Source organism: Corvus moneduloides, unplaced genomic scaffold, assembly GCF_009650955.1.
Source record: "Corvus moneduloides isolate bCorMon1 unplaced genomic scaffold, bCorMon1.pri SUPER_scaffold_79_arrow_ctg1, whole genome shotgun sequence".
NCBI classification, from domain to species: Eukaryota; Metazoa; Chordata; class Aves; order Passeriformes; family Corvidae; genus Corvus; species Corvus moneduloides.
The window spans coordinates 34,227-57,600 of record NW_022436872.1 but is presented as its reverse complement, the minus strand read 5'-3'; the positions used below and the strand labels follow the sequence as shown (position 1 = coordinate 57,600).

General features: G+C 54.7%; 1 protein-coding gene across 1 annotated transcript; it reads right to left on the bottom strand.

Moving 5' to 3' along the window:
* Positions 1 to 6,270: 6,270 nt before the first annotated feature.
* LOC116438681 lies at positions 6,271 to 13,647 on the bottom strand. Its single transcript, XM_032097672.1, has 14 exons — positions 12,588 to 13,647; positions 12,235 to 12,299; positions 11,798 to 12,127; positions 11,466 to 11,614; positions 11,062 to 11,209; positions 10,643 to 10,830; positions 10,423 to 10,560; positions 10,046 to 10,160; positions 9,736 to 9,873; positions 9,319 to 9,495; positions 9,037 to 9,192; positions 8,777 to 8,878; positions 7,965 to 8,397; positions 6,271 to 7,651 (listed from the first exon to the last, which is right to left on the bottom strand). The coding sequence occupies exons 1-14, from the start codon at positions 12,697 to 12,699 to the stop codon at positions 7,530 to 7,532; spliced, it is 2,373 nt and encodes a 790-aa protein (XP_031953563.1). The 5' UTR covers positions 12,700 to 13,647; the 3' UTR covers positions 6,271 to 7,529.
* Positions 13,648 to 23,374: the final 9,727 nt, after the last annotated feature.

Below are 23,374 nucleotides of genomic sequence, written 5' to 3'. Positions count from 1 at the left end.
GAAGAGCTTCTCCAGGAGCTCACAGTTGGCCCCACACCAACAGAGCCACCAGTAAGGGAAGCCCTGCGAGTGCCCCGACTGTGGCAACAGCTTTGTCCTGTGCTCCAACTCCATCCCCCAGAAGAGCCCTGGTGACCCACATTCCCTGTGATCCACCTTGGGAAGACACCTGGCTGATGGTCCTTTTGTTTTGGCCCTAATTTTCTTTTGATCCATCTTTGTCCCTTAAATACACCCCAAACTGGGGTAAAAATAAAGAAATTGATCAGAGACATCTAAAGTCTCACCATTTTACTGGTATGTGGGGGGAATTTTGGATTCAGGGTGATATTTGGCAGAGGAGGATGGAGACTGTCTCTGTCCCTCTCACCCCACTCGGTGCCCAGTGAGGGTCTCTGTCCTTGTCCCCTTGGGATTCTTGGGAGATGCTTGTGGGGGCTTGGGGGTGTCTCTGTCCCTCTCACCCCGATGATGCTTGGGCGGGGTCACACCAGGGGTGAGAGGGACAGAGACCCCCCCCGGCCTCCCCAGGTGTGAGAAGGTCGGAGAGCCCCCCACCCCCCGAGCACACTCAGCGGTGAGAGGGACACAGAGCCCCTGGTCCCCCACCCTGCACAAGCATTCCCTGGGGTGAGAGGGATGGAGACCCCTGAGTGTTGCAGCAGGGATTACTGCAACAAGCATATTTCAAACCAGGAGTCTCGTGGAAAGCGAAGTATATATGGACAGATTCGTGGTAGATGTTTCAGAGATCTTTATTTCTCCAGCCGCATGGCCGGGGCTCTGCTCAGGAACTCCCCCAGTCACGGGACCCGAGGGTCCTTGGCCACACCGGGGAACCCAAACCAACCAATGGGGAATGAGGCTGACCAGGGGCAGGGAAACCCTGTGTCTCCCCCCCAGGGCCCCTCTCCCAGGGCTCCATGGCAGGGGAGGGACCCCAACATCTCACCCGTTTTATTTTAATAAAAGGAGAATGGAAACAACTGGATAAACATAACAAGAACAGTTTCAAGGCAAAACAAGCCACCCTCCTGAGTTTTTAAATGTCCAATCAGATTCTGTGGAACATCTTAGGGCTGACAGAAGGGAGACAGAAGTCTCCGGGCATGTTTTGTGGGGAAACTGAGGCAGGAGATGGTTTAATTTCTTCCCTCCCCCTTTTCATCCCCCCCTCGGCATCGGAGAGGAATTGTAGGGAAATGGAATTGTATAGGGAAGCCATGGGGTGAAAAATGGATTAGGAATAAGCTGGGGATAGGGTAAGTTTAGGAAGGGGTTCATATTGGGTATAATTCATATTGGGTAAAAGGGGGAAGTAGGCTGTGGGTAGGGAAATTGCTGGGATGGATATTGTTTATAATTTTGTGCATAACGGCTGCCTTTGACTGGAATACCCCCAGGCCCAGTAACATTTGCTGCTTGTAAACCCTTCTTTCCTTGCACTATATCAAACTGTACAACTTCTCCATCTCCTACACTTTGCAGGTAATTTTTAGGGTTATTCCTTTTAATGGCAGTTCTATGGATGAATAGATCTTCCCCTGTATCATCTCGTGTTATAAATCCATAGTTGTTTTTTACATTGTACCATTTCACAGTTCCTGTGATTTTCGTTGCTATAACTTCTCCTATCACGTGCTTGCGTGTTCGTCGTGGCTGCCGGTCCCGTGTGGCCGCCGCCTCACCGACTCCGACATCTCAGCCGGGCCCCTGCATTGCGGCTGCTCCACGCTCTCCGAGGGGCGCTGCTCCGGAGCGTGTCTGGGCTCTGCGCGGCCCCGCGTTGCCATCACTGCCGGCCCCGTGCCCTGTGAGCGGTTCTGCTCGGCCAACTCCACGCTGCTTTGAGAGCGGCCCCGTTTCGGCTCGGCACTGCGCTGCGCGGCTTCTCGTGTCGCTGTGGAAACCGCCGCTTCTCCCTCCGCAGGGCTCTCCGAGCCCTGTGCTTAGAGCGGGCTTCCACGCCGATGCCCGGTTCCTGGCTGCTCGTGGCCCACGACAACCGCGGCGCCTGCAGCATCGCTCCCTCACTTGCGGCCGCGTGGCCGGGGACCCCGAGACAGGGATGGGGTCCGCGATAAGGTGCACGCTCCCGAGGAGGCCGGGCGCATCCAACGCAGGCACTTCTGCCGGCGTGTGCCACAGGGATGGCAGCCGCGTGGCCTCGGCCGCGGGACTATGGCCATCCTTTGCTTTAGGGGTAATGGGACCATATAAATGCTCCTGAATAGCTTCACTGACTACCATGGATTCACGCAAGGGTTCGATCACTAATACATGTTCTGTTTGATCTTTCATCTCCCACAAGATCTCATCCCAAAACACCCCTGACAAGATCCAGGAGGTTCAATATCAAAAAGTAAGTCTCGAGAAATATAGGAGAAATTTTTGAAAAGCCAGTTAAAAAACGTTCTAGATCTCCCGGTTCCATAACTTTTTTGTTTTGTTGTTCAAGGATTCCTTTAACTTCTAGGTACCTTTCTTTCTGTGGCTCAGAGAGCCCCATTTCCCACGATTCTTCCATAGTCCAGAGAGAATATCCAAACCAAGATGAGAAGAGAGAGGTCTAGAGTGGTTATTTTACTCACGAATCTTCCTCAGGGATTGGTATCTTGCTCGCATTCCTCCACCAGTTTGTTGCAGCAGGGGATTACTGCAACAAGCATATTTCAAACCAGGAGTCCCGTGGAAAAGAAGTATATATGGACAGATTCGTGGTAGATGTTTCAGAGATCTTTATTTCTCCAGCCGCATGGCCGGGGCTCTGCTCAGGAACTCCCCCAGTCACGGGACCCGAGGGTCCTTGGCCACACCGGGGAACCCAAACCAACCAATGGGGAATGAGACTGACCAGGGGCAGGGAAACCCTGTGTCTCCCCCCCAGGGCCCCTCTCCCAGGGCTCCATGGCAGGGGAGGGACCCCAACACCTGAGCATCCCCCAGGGCGAGGGGGACAGGGACCCCCGAGCATCCCCTGGGCTGAGAGGGACAGGGACACCCCCTCAGGAATGCCCTGAGCTGAGAGGGACAGGGACACCCCCTTGGGAATGCCCTGGGCTGAGAGGGACAGACACCCTCCCCCACCAAGCCCCTCCCCAGCATCTCCTTGACACCAAACCAAATAAACTTGGCAGAAATCAAACTTAACTCTACACAAAATGCTTTGAGCAATGCTTGCTCTTCCCACAAGTCCCTTGTGGTGAAAACGCAAACAAACCCCAACCATGAATGAACTGACAGCACAAGCAGTTATGGTGGCAATTCAAAGTTCCAGCGGCTCCCACACAGCTCCAGCTCAGCTGCTGCAGGTTCCTGTAAAAGAAAAGTGACAATTCGGCCCAATACAGATGATTGAAAGGAAGGAAAACTCTGTGTAGCTGTTCCAAAGGTGGCAGGGAGAAAGAGAAAAATGATTCTCCCATTTGGCAAAGCCCCCCAGCCTGTGAGAGAGAAAAGGGGGGAGAGCAAGGGAGTGACAGGGACAGAGACCTCCCCTGGGGAGGGGCGAGTGTGACACTGTCCCCTGTGTGTGTGGCCTTCCCGGGGTGGGGGTTTCACACCGGAGCCAGTCTGGGTAAGGGGGGTGGTGTTCACTCCCCCTGAGCAGGGGTTACCCCCCACCCCCAAAACTCCTTCTGCCCCCTTGGGTGGGGGATGGGGGTGCAAACCTGGCCTCAGCAAATGGGTCTGGGGGCTGGGGCCTCCCCCAGCCCGACCCCAGCCAGGGCTGATTTTCAGGACAGCTCTGGGCTTGGCTTTCTGGTGGATTCATTCTCCTCCCTCAGCCTTGTTTACTTCTTAAAGAACTGTTACTCCCTTTCCTGCATTTTTGCTTGGCAGCCCTGTAATTGTGGGATTGGATCCGAGGGGATCATCGGGGCACTGCTGGGCCCCATGGACCAAGGGGCCGGTGTGATTCTGAGGGGCCCCGTGGATCCAAGGAGACCATGGTGCTCCTGCAGGTCCTCATGGAATCACGGAGTCCATTGGGACACTGCTGGGCCCACGGAACCAAGGGAACATGGAACAGCTCTGGCTGCCTTGGGCTCCTGGGGCCGCCTGGCAGCTCCGGCTGACCTTGGCATGGCCAGAGCTGCTTCTCACCTGCCCTGGAGCGCTGGGGCTCCGTGCTTTCCTTCCTGTGGAACAGAACCATCCTTCTCCCCCAGCTGCCCATGGCCAAAATTGCAATTTGGCCTCCAAAATTCCATCTATCCCAGGATTGCTGCCAGACAAAAGCTGCCAAGGCCAACAGGTCTGGCTGGCCTTGGCCTCTGGTGGCCGCCTTTCATGGATCACAGGGAGACAGTTTGTTTTATCACAGATACTATGCATGGTTAGATCCACCCCTCGATCTCGTGCCCACCTATAGGTGGCATCTCTGCCTTGATGACCTGAGGCATCATGTCCCCACAAGTAGGGCTAATGAGGAACACCAAAGCCACAAGCAGGTAGATCAGGCTGCAAAGATAGAGGTGTCCCAGATAGACTTGGATTGGCAACATAAAGGAGAGCTGTTCCTAGCTCGATGGGCCCATGATGCCTCAGGCCATCAGGGCAGAGATGCCACCTATAAGTGGGCACGAGATCGAGGGGTGGATCTAACCATGGACAGTATCTCCCAGGTGATCCACGATTGTGAGACATGCGCTGCGATCAAGCAGGCCAAGCGGGTGAAGCCCCTGTGGTACGGTGGGCGATGGTCCAAATACAAGTATGGGGAGGCCTGGCAGATTGATTACATCACACTGCCTCAAACCCGCCAAGGCAAGCGCTGTGTGCTCACAATGGTAGAAGCCACCACTGGATGGCTGGAGACCTACCCTGTGCCTCACGCTACTGCCCGGAACACCATCCTGGGCCTGGAAAAGCAAGTCCTTTGGAGGCATGGCACCCCTGAGAGAATCGAGACCAACAACAGGACTCATTTTAAGAACAGCCTTATCAACACCTGGGCTAGAGAACATGGCATTGAGTGGGTGTACCACATCCCTTACCATGCACCAGCTGCAGGCAAAGTGGAACGGTGCCATGGATTGTTGAAAACCACCTTGAAGGCACTGGGTGGGAGAACTTTCAAAAATTGGGAGCAGCATCTGGCAAAGGCCACCTGGTTAGTTAACACCCGAGGTTCCACCAATAGAGCAGGTCCAGCCCAATCTGAATCCCTGCATACAACAGATGGAGATAAGGCCCCAGTAGTGCATGTCAGAGGTCTGTTAGGAAAGCCTGTGTGGATAAATTCTGCCTCGAGTACAGACCAACCCATCCGTGGGGTTGTCTTTGCTCAGGGACCTGGTTGCACATGGTGGGTAATGCAGAAAGATGGAACAACACATTGTGTACCGCAGGGAGATCTGATTGTTGGGTGAAAACCACCTGTAGTGTGAAATGCCTGTGTACCCCTGCTTGCTGAGGGTCACTGTCACTGTTCGTACATAGCTGTATATATATATATATATATGTATATGTATTGATGTGTGTGTGTAGAGTTAGAATATATTCGTTTGGGCATTGAGCCAATGATATGGGATAAGGGGTGGAATGTCTTGGGGTGACTTTGTGATGTGTATCCCGTATCCCTGCCCTATGCCTAGAAATTAACTTTGTGCCTTTCTATGCCTCTAAACTGAGCCTGAGAGGGGGAAGGAAAAACTGAGCAAAACTTTTTCAAAGCAGTTTGCAGCTTGTTCAAGGTCACACAGAGATAGGGACTTTCTTTTTCCCAGCTGCAGCAGGGGAGGGAGGAGGCACCCAGCTTGCTGCTTCCCTGGTCAGCTTTTGGCCAGTTCTTCAGCTTCTTTTTCTCCAAAGGGAGACTGAGAGCTGAATTTTTTTTCATTCCCTGGAATTTTGGATTTTCTCCCTTTTCTGCTGGACTGCTTCAATATCAGAACACATCAGGAGGACTTGCCACCGAGCACAGAGGGCCTGGCCCTGGGCCAAGCCCCAGCTCCGAGGAGACCAAAGGGAGGACTCTAACACTTTCCCAGGTTTTTTCTCCACAGCGAGAGATTTTATTATTTAGCATTATTTTCCTTTTCCTGTGTGTTTGTTAAATCAATAGTTTTTATCTCCTTCACTTTCCTTTGAGGAAAACTTATTTTTTCCCAAACCAGGTTCGGGGAGGGGTGGTTGTGCCTTCTCTCAGAGGATATCTTTCTAAATTTGGCCAAACCGGCACATCCGCAAATGAACCAAACTTACAAAAGTGTGAAGAACTCGTGACCTGTTGTCCATCTTGGGGTCCCTCTTGGCAGTAGCCTCTGGCTACCCTGGGTGTACCTTTGAAGGCCTTTCAAATAAATACCTACCTTTATTCCCTTATTCTGCTCTAGCCTCTGGTTTTAGGTGGCCTCTCTAGGCATCAGCAGGGGCTGCGATCCCACACTTGTGGAGACCAGAACCGCCCCCAGGATCCCAACACTGCCTGACAGCGCTCCGGACACCGGGATGGCCGTGCGTCCGAGTCTCGGCCACTGTGCTGCTGCTTCGTTTGCTCGTAGGCGCACCCAGAGGCCACTGTTAAGCCCGGATGCTCTCTGGTTCTGCCCTCTTCCTGATCCCGTGCAGGGATGCAGCACTGCTGGGCTTTCAGGAAGCTGCTCTTGAAAACTTCCAGCATTCCAAGCTCCTTGGCCCTCCGTGGAGGCTTGCCACGGAATCCCTCACAGCTGCCTCCGGAGCATACTCCTGTTGGCTGTTCTAAAATCCAGGGCCTTCAGGGTGCTCAGCAAGACCTCTGACTCCACAGTGTTGTGGAACTGGACCTTCAGGACAGGGACCTTTCCAGCCTGAGCTGCCCTCGTTCCTCTGTGCCTCTGCACAAAACATGGCACGGTGTGGATACAAAAATGCTGCTAGCAAGGATTTTCTTGCTATTTTCTAAGCCCGTGAGAGACTTTTCTCTCTCACAGAAGAGGCAGCAGAGTTATGTACACAACCAAACACCTGCACCCTTGAAAAGTCTTTTTTATAGTACAGTAGAAAATATTTGGACAATGGATGTTTTAGGATTTTAGCCGATCACCCCAAGGGGTGGCTGATCCTTTGTCCAATTAGACTATGAAGAAAAAAGTCTATGAAAGAGTTTGTAAAATATTTAAATAAATCAATCTTGCTCCACAATTCCTGCCTGCTGGAGCTTCTCTCCTCCTCCCTACGGCTGCGGGACACGGTGATATACCCCAGGGTTGCAGTAAAAGCACGGAAGAGAGCGGCAGGAGGGGCCTGTGTGTCCCAGGGCTCAGGTTTTGGGCCGCTTCAGCACCACAGAGATGCAGCTCAAGTGAAGAAACCAAACTGTTTATTAATAGGAAGCAAAGCAAAGGGATCAGCTGGGAGGAAAAAAGGGGATGGGCAGGGTCTGAGGGCTGGAGGGATGGAGCTGTCAAAAGGGAGGGAGAGGGCAGGAGCTATGGGAGCTTTCCACAGGCTCAGCTGTGACCAGCATCAGCTGTGCCTGGAGCTCCAGCTGCTCTACTCTAGTCTCCAGATGGTCTCATCTTCCAGGATATCTGGAGGTCTTAAAGGGACACTGGTTCTGAGCCAGCAGATGAACGTAGTTCTGCAGCTCTTTCGTTGAATATTTCCTGAACTATGATGTTTGTCTGGGAAGGGCTGTCGTCTCTCCTCAGGGCTTGAAGGGCTGGAAGAGACAGGAACAGAGCCGCGGTCAGAGCCTGGATCTGCAGGAATCCAAGCAGACCTTCCTGCCAGGGCCATCTCACCCAGCTCCTGCCATGGCCAGAAGACAGCAGGGGCCAAGGAGATCAGCCAGAAGGTGCTGGCCATGAGCCTCCCCACCGTGTCCCTGAAACCTCTCTGTGCTCTGCCCACGTCACCCCGAGTCCACACACGGAGCAAAGCCCCCACAGCCAGGGCAGGGATTGCAGCTCCCGAGCCAGGCATTGCAGCTCGCCCCCGCCAGCCCCCGCTGCCAGCCCGCTGCCCTCACTCACCCTCACTGAGGAGCTGGAGCTCTTCCTTGTGCCCCCTCAAGAACACCCTGGCAGCCCCTGGGAGCACAGAGGCGGTCACGGCCCCGCGGCACAGCTCCCTCGCAGCGGCGCTGCCAGCCCCGTGGCCACCCGCTCTCCTGCCCCGGCAGGGCTCAGCCCGGGCCCTTGCCGCATCCTGACGCCCGAGGGCACGGCTGCGAGAGGGCGGCAGCGGCCCCGAGGGCAGGCGGGGCTCCACGGCCCCGGGCCCGGATCCCGCTGCCGGGGCAGCAGCCGGGGCTGGGGCCGAGCTGCGGCGGGGCGGGGAGGGGCCCCGGGCTCGTGGCTCACCGATGAACCTGACGGCCGCCTCTCGCAGGGACTCCTGCGGGCTCTCCACGAACGGCAGCGCCTGGTGCAGGCGCTCGGCCGCTCGGCTCCTGTCCTCTGCCAGCTGCAGAGAGCGCCAGGAGGGAAGGGTTGGCGCGGGCTCAGCCCCTTGGCCGGGCTCTCTGCGCCCAGCCCTGGCCTCCCCTGCCCGCACGGCCCCGAGGCCCGGCCAGCAGCCGCTGGCGCCGGGCTCTGGAGGGGGCCGAGGGCCGGCTGCTGCCCGGGGAGCCGCGGTGCCGCCCCGCGCCACAGCCCAGCGGGGCCGGGGCTCCATCGGCTCCCGGCTCGGGGCCACAGGAGCCTGGAGAAGAGCCCGGGGAAGGGAGCAGCGTGTGGGGCGCAGGCTGGCACCCCTGGTGCAGCAGCGCTGCCAGCCCCACACACTGGGCACCAGGGGCAGGGGACTTCTCCAGGCTCAGCTTAGGCTTCCAGGCGGTCCTTACCAGGCACTCGGCAAACTTCGACAGCTGCTCCTTCTTCACCAGCTGCCCAAGATTTCTCCTCTTCAGGAACTTGGCCGCACAAATCAGCGTTTCCCGAGAAGCCTGGAGAGCAGCAGAGACACGGAGATGGCAGCACAGCCCAGGGCACAGGACCCACGTCCCTGTGCCAAGGCCAGGAGAAGGCTGCAGCCTGCGAGGCCCCAGGGCAGGAGGCAGCTGAGCCCCCTCCCAGGAGGACACATCAGCCCACAAGTCCTCACCTCTGCCACGTTCCGGTTCTCATCATGGCAGTGGAATAAAAGTGGGAGTAGGCTCTGGCACACAATTGTCTTAAGGGGCTTTTTTCCCTCGTCCACTACCAACTCCATCACCTTGCAGAAGAGGTGAATGGAGAGCATCTGCACATTGCTGTTGTCCTGGAGTAAAGGAAAAAACCTCAGCAGCAACTTCTCCAGCCCATGTGGGCAACGGCCTAAAAATCCACAGGGCACAAAGTGTCTGGGCAGCAGCCAGTGTCAGTGGCTGGGGGCACAGAGCCTTACATTTTCAAAGAGTGGCAAGAGCGCCTCAGCCAGTTTCGGGGCAGTGGTGCTGGATACCAGGATGTCTTTGTTCTCCAGCACATTCATGAACACAGAGAGGGACATCCTGACCACCTCTCCATCTGCATCACCCAGCAGCTCCACAAGCCGTTGAGACAGGCTGCCCATTCTTCTGGCCTGTGTGGAACACAAGGCTGTGCTGTGAAGCCATGAACGGCTGCACTGCCTATACCACCCTGGCCCTGCAAGCCCACCCTGCTGCTGCAGGGCCCAGAGGCCAAAGGCCTGTCCCGAAGCACTGGGGCAGCTGAGCCGGGAGGCAGGAGAGCTGGGAGCAGCTGCCTCAGCTCCTGAAGCGCAGCCAAGCCCATGTGACTGCTTTCCCCAGCGCAGCTTCAGCCGCTGCCGCCTTCTCACCATGGCGGGATCCTTGCTGAGCACCACGAGGCCTCTGAGTGCCAGGCGACATCTCTGCCTGCACTCGCTCAGCAGGTACCTGGACATGATCTCCAGGATGCTGTCACCATATTTACTTAAGTCTAGGCACTCGAGGAGCTGAAAGGCACAGGGCAGTGACAGGGGAGCCGGCCGGCAGGAGCCCGGAACCGCCCAGGGCTGGGCCCAGGCAGCAGCGCAGGGCGCGGGCACCGTCCCAGGCAGCTGCGGCTACGAGAGGGCAGAGAGGCGGGAGGCAGCTCAGCGAGGCAGCGCTGGCCGTCAGGCTCACCTCCACAAGGAAAGCCAGGAAGGGCAGATCCCAGCATGGCTCCTCCCTGCTGAGTGGTTTGAGCAGGTGGAATGCAATGCGGGAGCAGAAGGGGATCAAGACCTGGCGCATCTCTCTGGTAGGGGGAAAAAGGCACCAAGACCCTGAGGCAGGGGGCAAAGCTCTCCCAGGACTGACTCACACAGGTCTGGTCTTCCCCACCACGTTGCAAGGGGATGTGGGTGCTCTGGGAGGCAGCTCCTTCTGGGCACCCTCCCCTTCCAGCCTTTTCCAGTCCGCTTGGCCATCCCTCGGTGACGAGGCCCCACAGGGACTGTGTGGGGCACCTCGGGCACAGGGCACAAGTGCCGGGGGCAGTGAGGAGAAGGGGGTCTCACCTGGCCAGCAGACCCACTGCATAGTGCTGGGTGTCAGCACACAGCAGCGTGTCCCAGCCACGCTTGCGCTCCATAGCCACCACCTCATTGTCACAGCGCAGTCGACAGAGCAGAGCCTTCATGGCCTGCACTGCAAACCTGTGCACAGAGCAAAGCCCAGGTCACACTGGGAGCACTGGCGCTGGCCACGAGGGCATGGGAAGGACAGGAGGACTGGGACCTGTTGGGGTTGGTGGGAAGGCGGTGTTCCTCCCGGCATGCTCTCCAGAAGTGATCAACTTCCTCTGGCACCTGCTGTGTGGTGATGACAACTTGGAAGAGCAGAGTCACAAACAGGCGGGCTGAATAAAGGATCATTGCCTCGTGGCACTCGGGCACCTGGACAATCACCCACAGCGCCAGAGTTGCCTGCAAAAGAAGCAGCTCGAGACAGCTCAGGAACATCCCTCAGTGCCGAGCTGTCCATGTGGCAGGGCCCGAGGGGAGACGCAGGGGGAGCACCGGGCCTGGTGCCCCCTGAGCCTGCCCTAGCCCAGGTTTCAGCCCAGCACCTGAGGCAAGGAGATGCAGTGGGGGAAGGATGGAGAGCTGGTGAGGATGTGACCTCGGGGTGAGTAAAGGCCAGTTCCAGAAACTCACAGCCAGGGCAAAGACATCTGTATCATCCCCATCAGAGGTGGACATGCTATGCAGTGGCCATTCCTGCATCACACAGAGCAGCGTTGGCAACACCTTCTCCACTGCTGGTCCCAATGATCCTATGATTCTCCACATCATTGTGGCAGCTCTGTGGGATCGGAGCTCTGAGTCAGGGGCGTCTCAGTCACAGTACCACGCCCTGTGCAGCTGTGGGGGCCCAGGTGACAGAGCCCCGGTGCCCTGAGGGGCAGGGAGGGAGCATGGCAGCAGGCTCAGGAAACAGAGGGGCCCGAGGGTCCTGGAGCTCTCCACCTGTCTGGCAGACCCCATTGGACAGGCGGCACAGGGCGATGGGCCCTAAGGGCTGGTGAGCCCTGAGCTCTCAAGGCAGCTGGGCCCCGTACCTGTCGCACGATGGGGCACAGCGCAGGAGGGTCAGCACCACATCAGCGGGGTGCTCTTCAGCCAGCCTCAGAATGTCAATTTGCAGCCAGGCATCCACAGTGACATGGGACCCGAGTCTCTGGTGAATGTTCCTCACCATGGCTGGCACCTGGAGGAGGCATGGGGAAGACTTGGAGCACTGTCCAAGGGAGCAACTTCCCCAGCTGCCCCCAAGAAGTGCTTCCCTTCCCACCGCACTGTGCTGGCCTCAAAGGCTGAGGGGGCCCAGCAGCCGTGGCTTGAGGGGGCACACGATCCTTGGAGTCTCCAGCCCTGGCCCCAGGCTGCTTACCTGCTGCTGAGGAGAAGCAGCACTCTCTTCAAAAAAATCCAGTTTGGGAGCATGAATCCCAGTGGGAATGGGCATAGTGTCAGTATTTGGGATGCCCTGAGTCTCTCTGGTGTCAGTGTTTGTGATGGCCATGTCCTCAGTCACTGCCCCGTCAGTCTTCGCCGTGTGATCATTCATTGGACTGTCAGAGTCTTCTGAGGGTGCAGTGATATCTGTGCTGACATCAGGTTCTGCCTGGAGCTCGGTCAGCCCAGAGTCAGGCTCAGCTGTGCCCTCAGTTGCTGTGGTGCTGGTCTTTCCACGCCGAATGCACATGAACTTCCGGAACATCTGCAGGAGAACAAAGAAGAGAGGGATGTTCCAAGGGGTGCTCCAGGCGCGGTGCTCGGCTGAGCAGCGACAGCAGGCCCAGCCCAGGTGGGGATGGCTGCAGGTACCTGCACTGTTCTCCGGAAGCGGCCGTGGGCACGGTCCTGCTCTTGTGTCCGGTCCAGGGCTGCATCTGGCAAAGAGCGAGCGCAGCCAGAGCTGAGGGGCTGCAGGAGAGGCCGGAGAACGCAGCCCAGCCCTGCGCTCCCCAGGCAGGGACAGCCCTGGGATGCCCAGGGGATGGAGCACGGCTGCTGCGGGGGGTCTGGCCTGGCTCCTCTTCCAGCCTATCCATAGGCCTGTTCCCCGGGGATGGGATGGGATGGGATGGGATGGGATGGGATGGGATGGGATGGGATGGGATGTGATGGTGCCAAGCTGGCTGCTGCCATCAGCCCTGTGGCCCAGCTCTGTCACTCACCGTCCCCCCGTGGCTGGAACTGCTCCAGCTCTTCGGGCTGTTGTGCTGGGGCAGCTCCAGGGCCTTTTTTCCTCCTGAGCACTTTGAACAGGCGACGGAATCTGCCCGCCATGCCACAGTGTGGCCTCGAGGGCACCTTCAAGAGAGATTCCTTGGGAAAGCTCTGAGTGAACAAGTCCTGCGCTTGTGCCTTGAAGGCACCAGCAGCAGAGAAGCCTCCGGAAGGCTACAGGACAGCAAGTCCTGCAGCCTGGTCTCAGAGGGCTCCTGCCACAAGGACAGGAGACTCCTTGTCAAGGATTGTGGTCAGCTAAGCCAACGGTCTGGCCTTGAGGGCACCGGCCACAGGGATGGGAGATACCTCGGAAAAGCTCCGGGGCACCAAGTCCCACGGTCTGCCCTCGAGGGCACCTGCAAAAGAGAAGCCTCGAGAAGGCCACAGGTCACCAAGTCCTGTGGTCTGGCCTCGAGGTCACCTGCAGGAATAACGCTTCGGAAAAGCTCCGGGTCGGCAAGGAACGAGTGCGCTGTGCGGGGGCTCCTCACGGCACCGCTCTGTCCCGTCCTGTCCCGTCGCGTGCTCCGAGCACTGTGGCGTGGCTGCGTCGCCGCCAGCCCCTATGTCAGCACGTGTCACAAAGGGCCCTGGGACACCCTGTCCCGTTCCATCCCACGGTGACCATGCTGCACCGTGTCACAAAGGGCCCTTGCACACACTGCCACCTGCCCCGGGGCCGCCCCCAGCCCACTCCAAGTGGCCCAGGTTGGAAGGAATGCCTTGCCCCAAGTGTCTAAGGCAGCCCAAGAGGAACTTTAGCATCGGCTCCAGCCATAAGCAAGCGCTCCCCTGCTCTGCGGGCTCGGGGCAGCACCAGGAGCCCCCACGGCTGCCACCGCAGCCGCCGCGGGAAGGGCTCGGGGTCTTCCACAGAAGCTGGCACGGCCTCCTTGGGACATGTCCCGGCTGGTGGCCATCCTAAAGCCGGGGCTGTGACACAGACAAGGAACGTGTGGGCCAGGGCTCAAATGCTGCTCTGAGCCCTGGGGCCCGGGAGCACTGAAACCAGCAGGTGTGGCAGAGTCCCCTCCGAAGCAGACCTGCCACCCCCGAGCCCTGGCAGCGCTGGTGCCCGTCTCCTGCCCCAGAGACCTGTGCCCCCGGGGGCTTCTCTGCCAGAGGGCAGCCAAAGCCAAGGTGCATTGGGGTCTGTGCTCCTTCCTGCAGGGGGCTGTTGGCAGGAGCAGCTGGAGTGACTGGGGGGAGCACTTGGTATCCAACAGGAGATGTTGTTCCTTCCTGGAGTGAATTTTTTCATGGAAGGGATTAGCAGTAGCACCAGAACAGCATCAGCTGCTGAGTTTCACAGGACAAAGAGATTCTACAGAGACACTGTGACGTTTCCTTGTGCTTTTCTGTCTTTCCTGCATTCTGGAAATGAAAGAATCGGCCCAGCCTCTGATATTCAACATTCCCATTGCTGCGTGTCTGGCTGTGGCAGCTCACGTCCAAACACAACTGCGTCCCTGCTGAGCAGGGCAATGGACGGCCACAAACAGGGAGGTTCCCCAGGGAACATCAAGGGAGCCACCTGGGGAAGCGCAGAGGATAGGGATAGCTGTGGGAGGAGAAGCTGTTCTGTGTCTCTGATGATGGTGCCAGCACCCTGAAGGAGCAGCCAAGACAGGCGCTGGAAGCACACAGGTCCCACCCTTTTCTGCTGTCACATGGACTCGGGACACACTTGTTGCCACAGGTCCAGCAGCCGTGATGCAGGAACAATGGAGGGCCATGCATTGGTAGGGAATGGCCTCCAGCAAGAGCAAAGCAGGATCCTCTGGCAGCAAAGCCTGAGCTTGTGAACCGGGCCATCTCCTCTGCACACAGCAAAGTGCTTCCCTCCGCCCCTGAACGTCTGCCAGCACTCCCTGCTTTTCTTTAGTGCCGGCTGCATCTTCCTTTGTTCCAAGCAAGTCCAGGATTTAGTTTGGAAGCTCATGTACGTGTCTTTAAGGGGCCTGCATGGAGGAGAGGGATGGCAGCTGCAGTGCAGGGCTTGTGTCCCATCAGAGTCTCTCTCTCACGATGGCACCAATGCCGCTGCCTTGGGACGCCTGACTGTGGAAGGCGAGTCTGCCCTCAAGCACGCCACTGAAGTCAGTCAGGGGCACAGGCTGCAGCTGAAGCTGCCAAGCGTCGCTGTGAGGCTGGCAAGACAAGAGGAAGCCATTGTGGCCAATTCTGCTGGAGCCTTTTGCCCAGCCACGTGCAGCTGTGCCCACAGTATGGCCCCGTTTGATGTCCCGGCTGGTGCGGATGCCTTGTTGAGCTGGTGCTGACACTGGGGCTCCTGCTGTTCCTGTGCACACTCTGCTGCTGTTTGTGTGGCGTCCAGAGCTGTTTCGGCAGCAGCGACTCGGCAGCCCTGCTCGAGGAGACATCGCCGCCCTCCCCATGGTGGCAGCAGCTGTGTGGGCCCAGAGCTCTGTGTCGAGGGGGCCTCGGTCACAGCACCGTGGCCTGGGCAGCCGCGGGGGCCCGGGCTGGCCGCCAGCCCTGCCTCTGCCCATGGCCCCTTCTTGGCAGCAGCCAGGGGCCGTGCCCCGGCAGGGCCCCTCTGCCCTCCTTGTCCCCAGCCAGCCCAGCCTCAGCACCTCGGCGTGGTCCCCACCCTCGTGCTGAGGCCCGGCCGTGAGGGCTTCTGCCGCAGGCCTGGGAGATGCTCGGGGGAAGCGCCAGAGCAGCCGGGCGGCAGGAACGAGGCGGCTGCCTGGAGGCTGCTTATGGCCTCTGACAGCCACTTCCTCGGGCCTTGCCACCACCCCAGCCCCTCAGGGGCCTCCTGTTGTTCTGCCAAGGGGCAGAGGCGATTTAAAGGACACAGACAGCACTGGAAAGAATGCTCTTATTTTACTGTGAAATTAAGGAACCTCAAACGTAAAACGATACATTCGGTAAAACTAGGCACTTGGCTTTAGCAACAAGCAAAAATAAGCAAGGTAATGCACCTAATTATTACTATCCAAGAGAAAGGAGATTGATTTAGAAAGATGCATCACCAATTGCCTAAATACCTTACCATCATCCAGATCTGCAGTCGTTGGGGAGCCCCGTTTCGCAGCAAGGAGCTGGAGAACTCTTCCCGTCAATTGGGAAAATCCTATGAGTGCATCTATCTGTATGTGAGGTCTCCAAATTTGCTCCAAACGTGGGTCCAGCTTTTATAGGCCCAAATCAGGAAGTCCAAGTGACTTGATTGTGTTTTTAGCCTGGAAACACCTGGATCTGATGGCACACTTTGCAACCAGCAGGGGCCACAGCTTGGCCAGTGCCCAGGCCTTGCCTGGGAGGGTTTCCCCTCAAACACCCTGCAAACAAACCTTTATTCATTTCAGCTGGGGAAAGCTTCTTAAATTATCCATTGCTTGCAGATAACTGTACACGGTGATAGGAAAGTTTCTAAAGCAGCCCGTTTGGCATTAAACAGCTAGCATAAGTATCTTTGTCATCTGTTTTTAGCTGAATAATACTGATGGTGTTAGTCACAGATTGGCCAGGGTTCATCTGTGGTTCATCGTAGGTCAGCTCCGGCTGAGGCCTGCTGCTCAGGCCTCAGCACATCAGTTGCTCCTCTGACTTACAGGATGAATCATGGTTGTCACTCTGCCTCTGCAGTTGTTGCATATAGGGTTGGTTGATCTTGAGGCGTAGCTGCGAGCTGCCTTCCCTGTACTGTGTGCTGGATGAGTCGTACAATACAAGGAGCGAAACAAGGAATAAACAAGAAGGTAGCAGCTGCACAAAGGGAAAGGAGAAAGGGCCCCTTTGAGCCACAGACTCCCTGGCAGCCACAAGAATATATCTGGTTCCCAACATTCCCATGTCTGGGTTGGTACATGGGCTAATTTTCTCATCTCCCTAGTTGTCTGTTTTCCTACTTCTCCATTGTCATCAATTTGTAAGCGACAGTTGGATTCATTTTCTTGCAAATTCATTTCCTGCAAACTCCTCCTTTTTCTGCCGGTAGTCTAAAACCACGCGATGCTGGAAAATCGCATTCCGCGTTTGCGTGGATTGGTTGGCCATAAGGTCAGGAGTGGCAGCCGTCTGGTTAGTTATTATCTGTTGAAGAATGGTTAGAGGATCAGGGGCATGGGTCATTGATAGAATTATGGGATCAATAAAAGAACTGTACGAAGCAAAGGCCTGCAAGGAAAAAGCCTGCAAGCAAATGCCTGTGTGAGAAACAAGCCTGAGAACAACCAGGGAGTTTTGAGGATGTGCAGCTGTGCAGATAAGATGTACTGGCCAGGAGAAGGGAGGGTGAACTCTGAATTCTTTAATCATAACATAACTAGTAGAAGCTTGCCAATGTAGTCTAATTATGTAGAAGCAGAAATGCGCTTTGATAGGTTTAAGCCAATAAAGTGTTAACAAGCTGATATACTATATAAGTGCCTCTGGATTGCTAATTAACGGAGCTTGCTTTTATCAGCCATATTGGTTGTTCTGCTATGTCTTCCCTCGCCGAAGTCCCCGAACTTTTCCAACAATTATCTCCGAGACAGCTTGCAGTCTTATTATCCAATTCAGATTATAGGCAGGTTCTCTGGCCCCTGACACCAATTGGCTAGGGCTCCATGGAGCCGGTCCATAATGTTGTATGACTCTCTCAGGTGGCCGTTCGTCATGTCCCCATCTTTGGGAGCTTCCCTTGCTTAGGGAGGTGTCAAGAGACCATGTTTCTCTGACCAAATCATGACATACTTTGACTCTGAGCCCCGTCCCCTGCCTTTGTGGCCATGTCCCTGATGAGCCTATTGTTAAGGATGTGCAGTGCATCAGTGAGATGGGTTCTCCACCAGGACAGGTGTCCATCTCCCAGGTTTCTCCACTGCTCTTTCAATAGCCCATTCATTCGCTCAGGTAATCCCGCAGCTTGGGGATAATATGGTATGTGAAAACCCCACGGAATGTTTTTCTGCTCAGCGTACTGCTGAATGAATTTGTTCTGGAAATGAGACCCATTATCTGTTTGACTCGGTAATGGCATTCCGTAATACAGAATTATTGTGTCTATAGTACAGATGGTGCTATGCTGAGTGGCCTTCTCACAAGGATGGGCAATCAAATACCCAGGATATGTGTCTACGGCAGATATATTTACACCCTCGGTCCTGGGGTAAAGGTCCAATGTAATCCATTTGCCAAGTTGGTCCGGGCAATTTTCCTCTCCCCAGCGGTCCTTTTACAAAGTTTGGCACTGGGCGTTTGTATATATGGTGGCACACAGGGCATTGAGCAATTCTAGTTCTACTCATATCGAGTGACATGGCAATGCCACGCTCTTGAGCCCACCTGTAAGGGGCTTTTTGTCCAAGGTGCACACATTTTTGGTGCGCACATTTTGCCGAGCCTTTGTGATCCTCCTTTGGAGGGAACTCTGGTCTGGCTTGGGAAATCTTTGCCCGGTTGCCTGCAACAGAGTCATAAAGTAGCTCTAAAGTGTCTGTGTTACTATGGGCATCAACATGAATCACAGTCACATCAGTTCTTTGTACCATTTGCCAAAGGTCACTCCACAGTTCCTTTCCCCAGAGCTCTTTGGAGTAGATTTTCCAGGCTCTGCCTACCCATGTCCGTAGCCACGGAGCGAACCCATTTAGCTACCGACCAAGAAGCAGTATAGGAAAGGCATTCTCCTAGATCTTCTTGTTTTAAAGCCATATCAATTGCACAGAATTCAGCATATTGACTGCTTTTCCCCTCTCTGGTCATTTCTAAAAACTTTTCGGAATGAGGATGGTCAGCTACTGCTTTCCAAAACCTTTTCCCTCCTATATATTTAGCTGACCCATCCGTAAACCAAGCATGTTCTTTTTCCTGTGGCGTTAGTTGATCTGAAGGCTTTTCCCACTTCCCTGGAGATTCCCTCTCAGCTGTGAAGTTGGCACTCACCTCTTGGTCCCTCCTGGGGGCAGCTGCTATTGGCTCATGAAGAGTGGCTATCTGCCCCGTTCCCAGCTTGGCCCTATCCCGAATATACCACTTTACGATACCACACTCCGGAGCGTGCCCAATCCAATGGGCTTTCGGGGACCTTCTGACCCACTGCACAATAGGAATTTCCGGATGAAGAGCCACTTCATATCCTATGGTTAAGTTGTTCTGTTTCCATCAGTGCCCAATAACATGCCAATAACTGTTTCTCAAAAGGTGTGTAGTTGTTTCCTGCTTCTGGCAACTTCCTCCCACAAAACCCCGGGGGAACCTTTTTCTTCCCCTGTTTCTGCCAGAGGCTCCCATCAGCATGTGACCCATTTACAGGTACATTTAACTCAAGTTCTCCCTTTTGCATAGGCCATAGATCTAAAGGCCTTTTTGGCTAATAGCCTCTGGCTAATTCAAAGGCAGCCTGCTACTCACTTCCCCATTCCAATTGCCTATTTCCCCTGGTTACTTTATGCAAAGGGGTTGAGATTTGTCTCAGATGCAGAATATGTTGTCTCCAAAAGACGAATAATCCAATAAATCTTGGTGCCTCCTTTTTATTTTGTGGCACTGCAAACTCTAAAATTTTCTGTCGGGCTTTGGGGAAGATTTCCCGATGCCCACATTGCCACTGAATTCCCAAAAATTTCACTTGAATTTTGGTAGGGTTAATTTCCCAGTCTTTCTGTTTCCTATGATCCACAAGTAATTCAAGGACTTGTTGCACTTCCTCCTCATTGCTGCCCTGGACCAAGATGTCATCTATATAATGAATGAGTTGCGTATGAGGAGTCAGTTTGATTTCATCCAAGTGCTCGGCCGCTGTTTGATGACAAATTGTTGGGCTGTGCACACATGCCTGGGGCAATGTGCTGAGTGCGCAGTGTCGTCCCTGCCACGTGAAGGCAAAGTGACGCCCCTGCTCCTCAGCAATGGGTACTGCAAAGAAAGCATCAGCCAAATCAATTACTGCATGCCAGGTTCTTCCAGAGTGTTCCTGGATTTTTTCTATTAAAGTAACGATATCTGGTACAGCTGCCGCAAGAGGTGGCTGTGTTTATTTGATTCTCTAAAGTCCACGGTCGTTCTCCATGACCTGTCACTTTTCTTGGCAGGCCAGACGGGGTTATTCCAAGCCATTCTAGTGGGTTTTAAAACATCCACTAAGTCTTTAATTGCCGGTGAAATGTCTTCATGCCCCCCGGGATTTGGTATTGCTTCACGGTTACCAATTTAGTTGTGGCAGGAATCTGCACCGGGGGCATTTTCACCTGCCTGACTAAAACTGGCCGGGCACTGATATAAGGCTTTGTCCCAAACTGATACAAACCGTTGGATAAATTTAAAGCCAGTCCCTTTAAGATACCAATCCCAACTATATATTCAGGGACCAGGACAATCATAACTGAATGCAATCATCTGGGGAGGTTCCCTAGTTTCATTTTGATTTGTGTTTGCACAGCTTCAATTTGTTTCCCCCCACCAAACCTGTAAGAATCACTGGTTGTCCTTTAAATTTCTTGGGATTCCCATAAATGTAAAGAGGCCTCCGCTCTGCTGTCAATCCAGGCTTTTACAGTTTGTGAGGACCAGTTTTTCCAAAGTATCTGAAGCTCCACAGGAGGCCGCCAGTCCTTTTGTGCTGATTGCACGGGAGCTTGGCCCTTATCTCGTTCTTGTTTAACATGCTGAACTATTTCCCTAGTGTCTTTCCAGGGATACAGGTCAGAATAGGGTCCCCAGCCCTCCCTCTCCCCCGGAGCAGCCGACCCGCTCGCGGTGGGCCCTCCGCAAGCAGATGTGAAGAAGTCCCGTTGAGGCTCCGGGGGTGCCGTAGGCCGAGTTGTTCCCCTATTTTTTGCTTTAGCATTCTGCACTTTCTTGCTAGGTTTGTGCAATCCTCTCTGTTTCTGTGTCTTCCATAAATCAGGAGCTGGGATCCCATCAATTTTATCGTGAGACACGCTGAGGAGATTGACAGTTGGACTGACAATCTCTCCGAGAGCAAGGAGGACTGTATTGCACTGATATCCCTGCGATCAAGGGTATTGGCTTGCATTGAGATGCACTGGAGCCCAAATAGCAACGAATAACAAAAAAATGCAGGTGCCAATATGGTCCTTGTCAGTTTTGCTGAGCTTACTGCCTGCTGTTTCTGCTTGGCCTGTCAGTCAGCCGAGAACCAACATGTGAGTTACCCTGGCCAATGCGACAGGGCAAGATACTCTGTGCTTAGCCACTGCTACTCCTGACAATCCTCTTTCTACCTGCCTTGTTGGCTTGCCAATAGATGACTGGCCAAAGCCTAAGGCAGTTAACAAACTTTTACAATCACACAATCACGCTGATGCTTGAGATCAGTGGGTTTCATACCTTCCCCGGGCAACTCTTGAGCTGCAAGAAATAGAGCTTTTAGGATCTGTGAAAATGGACCTTTGTGTTAAGTTTAATTACTCTGGATCTGATCAGTCCAAAGTATGGGATGTTTCCCCTAACCAACCCATATTTGCAGAGGAAAGTGCCTGGTGCAATTCCAGTTCACCACATATTTCACACTCTACTACTGTTCCTCTGACTTTGCCTCCAGGGGTGTTTTTAAATTTGCAGAGACCGAGCATGGGCTGCGATTCCATCACACATCAAGGGATGTCCTTGCAGCTTAGGATGACTCTCACTGTTAACACCTAACACATAGCTATGATTTTACAGCATAAACTACGGAGGGGAAAACGCAGCACCCGTGTGTTTGCCCCTGATTGTGATGGCAACACCAAATTTTGGCAACCAGGTGCTCGATGGGCTGTTTCCTTCCTTTCTCCACAAATAGCATCTGCTAAAGCACTGGGACTGTTAAACAAGTTAGGATGTTGGCTAGCTTGGCAGGCTAACGCTACTTCCCTTGCTTTAGCCGGATTCTGAACAGGTGTCGGTTCAGTGAGGCACACTACACTGCAAAATAGAGCTGCCATTGATTTTTTGTTGCTAGCACATGGATGTAGATGTGAGGATTTTGATAGAACATGTTTTATAAATTTGTCTGATCATTCAAAATCTATTCATGCCCACATTATAGAATTACAAACAAGTGTGTCAAAATTGCATGAAGAATCAGAATCTGATTGGCTCAACAGTTTGTTTGGCAATTGGCAAATTGCAAGATAGATCAAAAATCTGCTTAAAATTAGATGCCCGGCCCTATTGGTTATTTTTTGCATCCTGCTCATTGTGCCATGTTTATTGTCTTTTTTGCAAAAGTATAGGAGAAAGGTTCACGAAGGATGTCTGGACTTCAGGCGGCTCTCTTGAAAGCTGTTTATTGCATAGGTGAAGTTACAGCAGTTCAGGGAGTGGGTATCCAGAGCCAGCCCTACAGCTGCCAGCTCCAGCTGTAGGCATACCTGAAGCCACCCGCTGTTCAAGTTACAAAGCATTAGATACTTGTCTTTGCTGAGTAGCTTAATACATAACAACCAATAAGCAGCACACACAATACCTTTACATTTGCCTATAGCCTATCATAGCTACTACTATCACCATATTATAGTCATTATTATCCAATCACAAGAGTAAGTTACAATTTAAGCTTACAGTGGAAAATTCGCAGACCTCTCTTCTTCTTGCTACATCAACATTTCTTGTTTGCCTGCGATATCTCTCTTTTTGGTAAAAACCTGTTTTCTATTTACTTATGCTCTTCTTGAGACTCATTTACTTGGTGAAAAACATGCCTTTGTTTGTAGTCACATGCCTTTGTCCTATTTATAAAAATCTCCTTCCAACTCATCTCCAACCTTTGCCTTCTCAGTTACTCATCGATCACTGGTTCAGCAAAACATCTTTTACTCTATATCAAAACTTGCTTTCATTTCTATCTCATCCTCAGTTTCTACATTCAGAGATCTTTCCTGCCAAGCCTACATATCTGTGAAACTTTCTTACCAAACTTTCATCCTCTCCAACAAGAGAAAAGAGAGAGAAAGAGAAAAGGAAAAAAAAGGCAACAAGAGAAAAGGAGGGAGGGAGGGGACATGGCAGGACATCCTCCTGCCAGGGCTGACGCTCCTCACGGCCCCTCTCAGCCCCTCTCAGCCCCTATCAGCCCCTCACAGCCCCTCACAGCCCCTCACGGCCCCTCTCAGCCCCTCTCAGCCCCTCACGGCCCCTCTCAGCCCCTCACGGCCCCTCTCAGCCCCTCACGGCCCCTCTCAGCCCCTCACAGCCCCTCACGGCCCCTCTCAGCCCCTCATGGCCCCTCATGGCCCCTCACGGCCCCTCTCAGCCCCTCACGGCCCCTCTCAGCCCCTCTCAGCCCCTCACAGCCCCTCTCAGCCCCTCTCAGCCCCTCACAGCCCCTCTCAGCCCCTCACAGGCCCCTCTCAGCCCCTCACAGCCCCTCTCAGCCCCTCACAGCCCCTCACAGCCCCTCACAGCCCCTCTCAGCCCCTCTCAGCCCCTCTCAGCCCCTCACAGCCCCTCTCAGCCCCTCTCAGCCCCTCTCAGCCCCTCACGGCCCCAGGCACGGGGCTCCTCCCAAGGAGAAGGGGTCAGGCCCCGCTTGTTCTCCTTTTATTTCGGGCACTTCACAGCAACGAGCACAGAAAGGCTGAACCGGAGCCTTTCCCCAGCGGTTCCCTCGGGGTTAATGCCGAGGCCGAAGCTCTGTGCCGGCGCTGGCCCGAGCGCGAACATCCCTGCAGCCCCCGAGCCTTTGCTGTCCCCCGGGCCCGTTCCCTGTCCCCGAGTCCCGCCCGGCTCTGGCAGCAGCAGGAGCCGCAGCGCAGCGGGCGCCGGCCCGGCC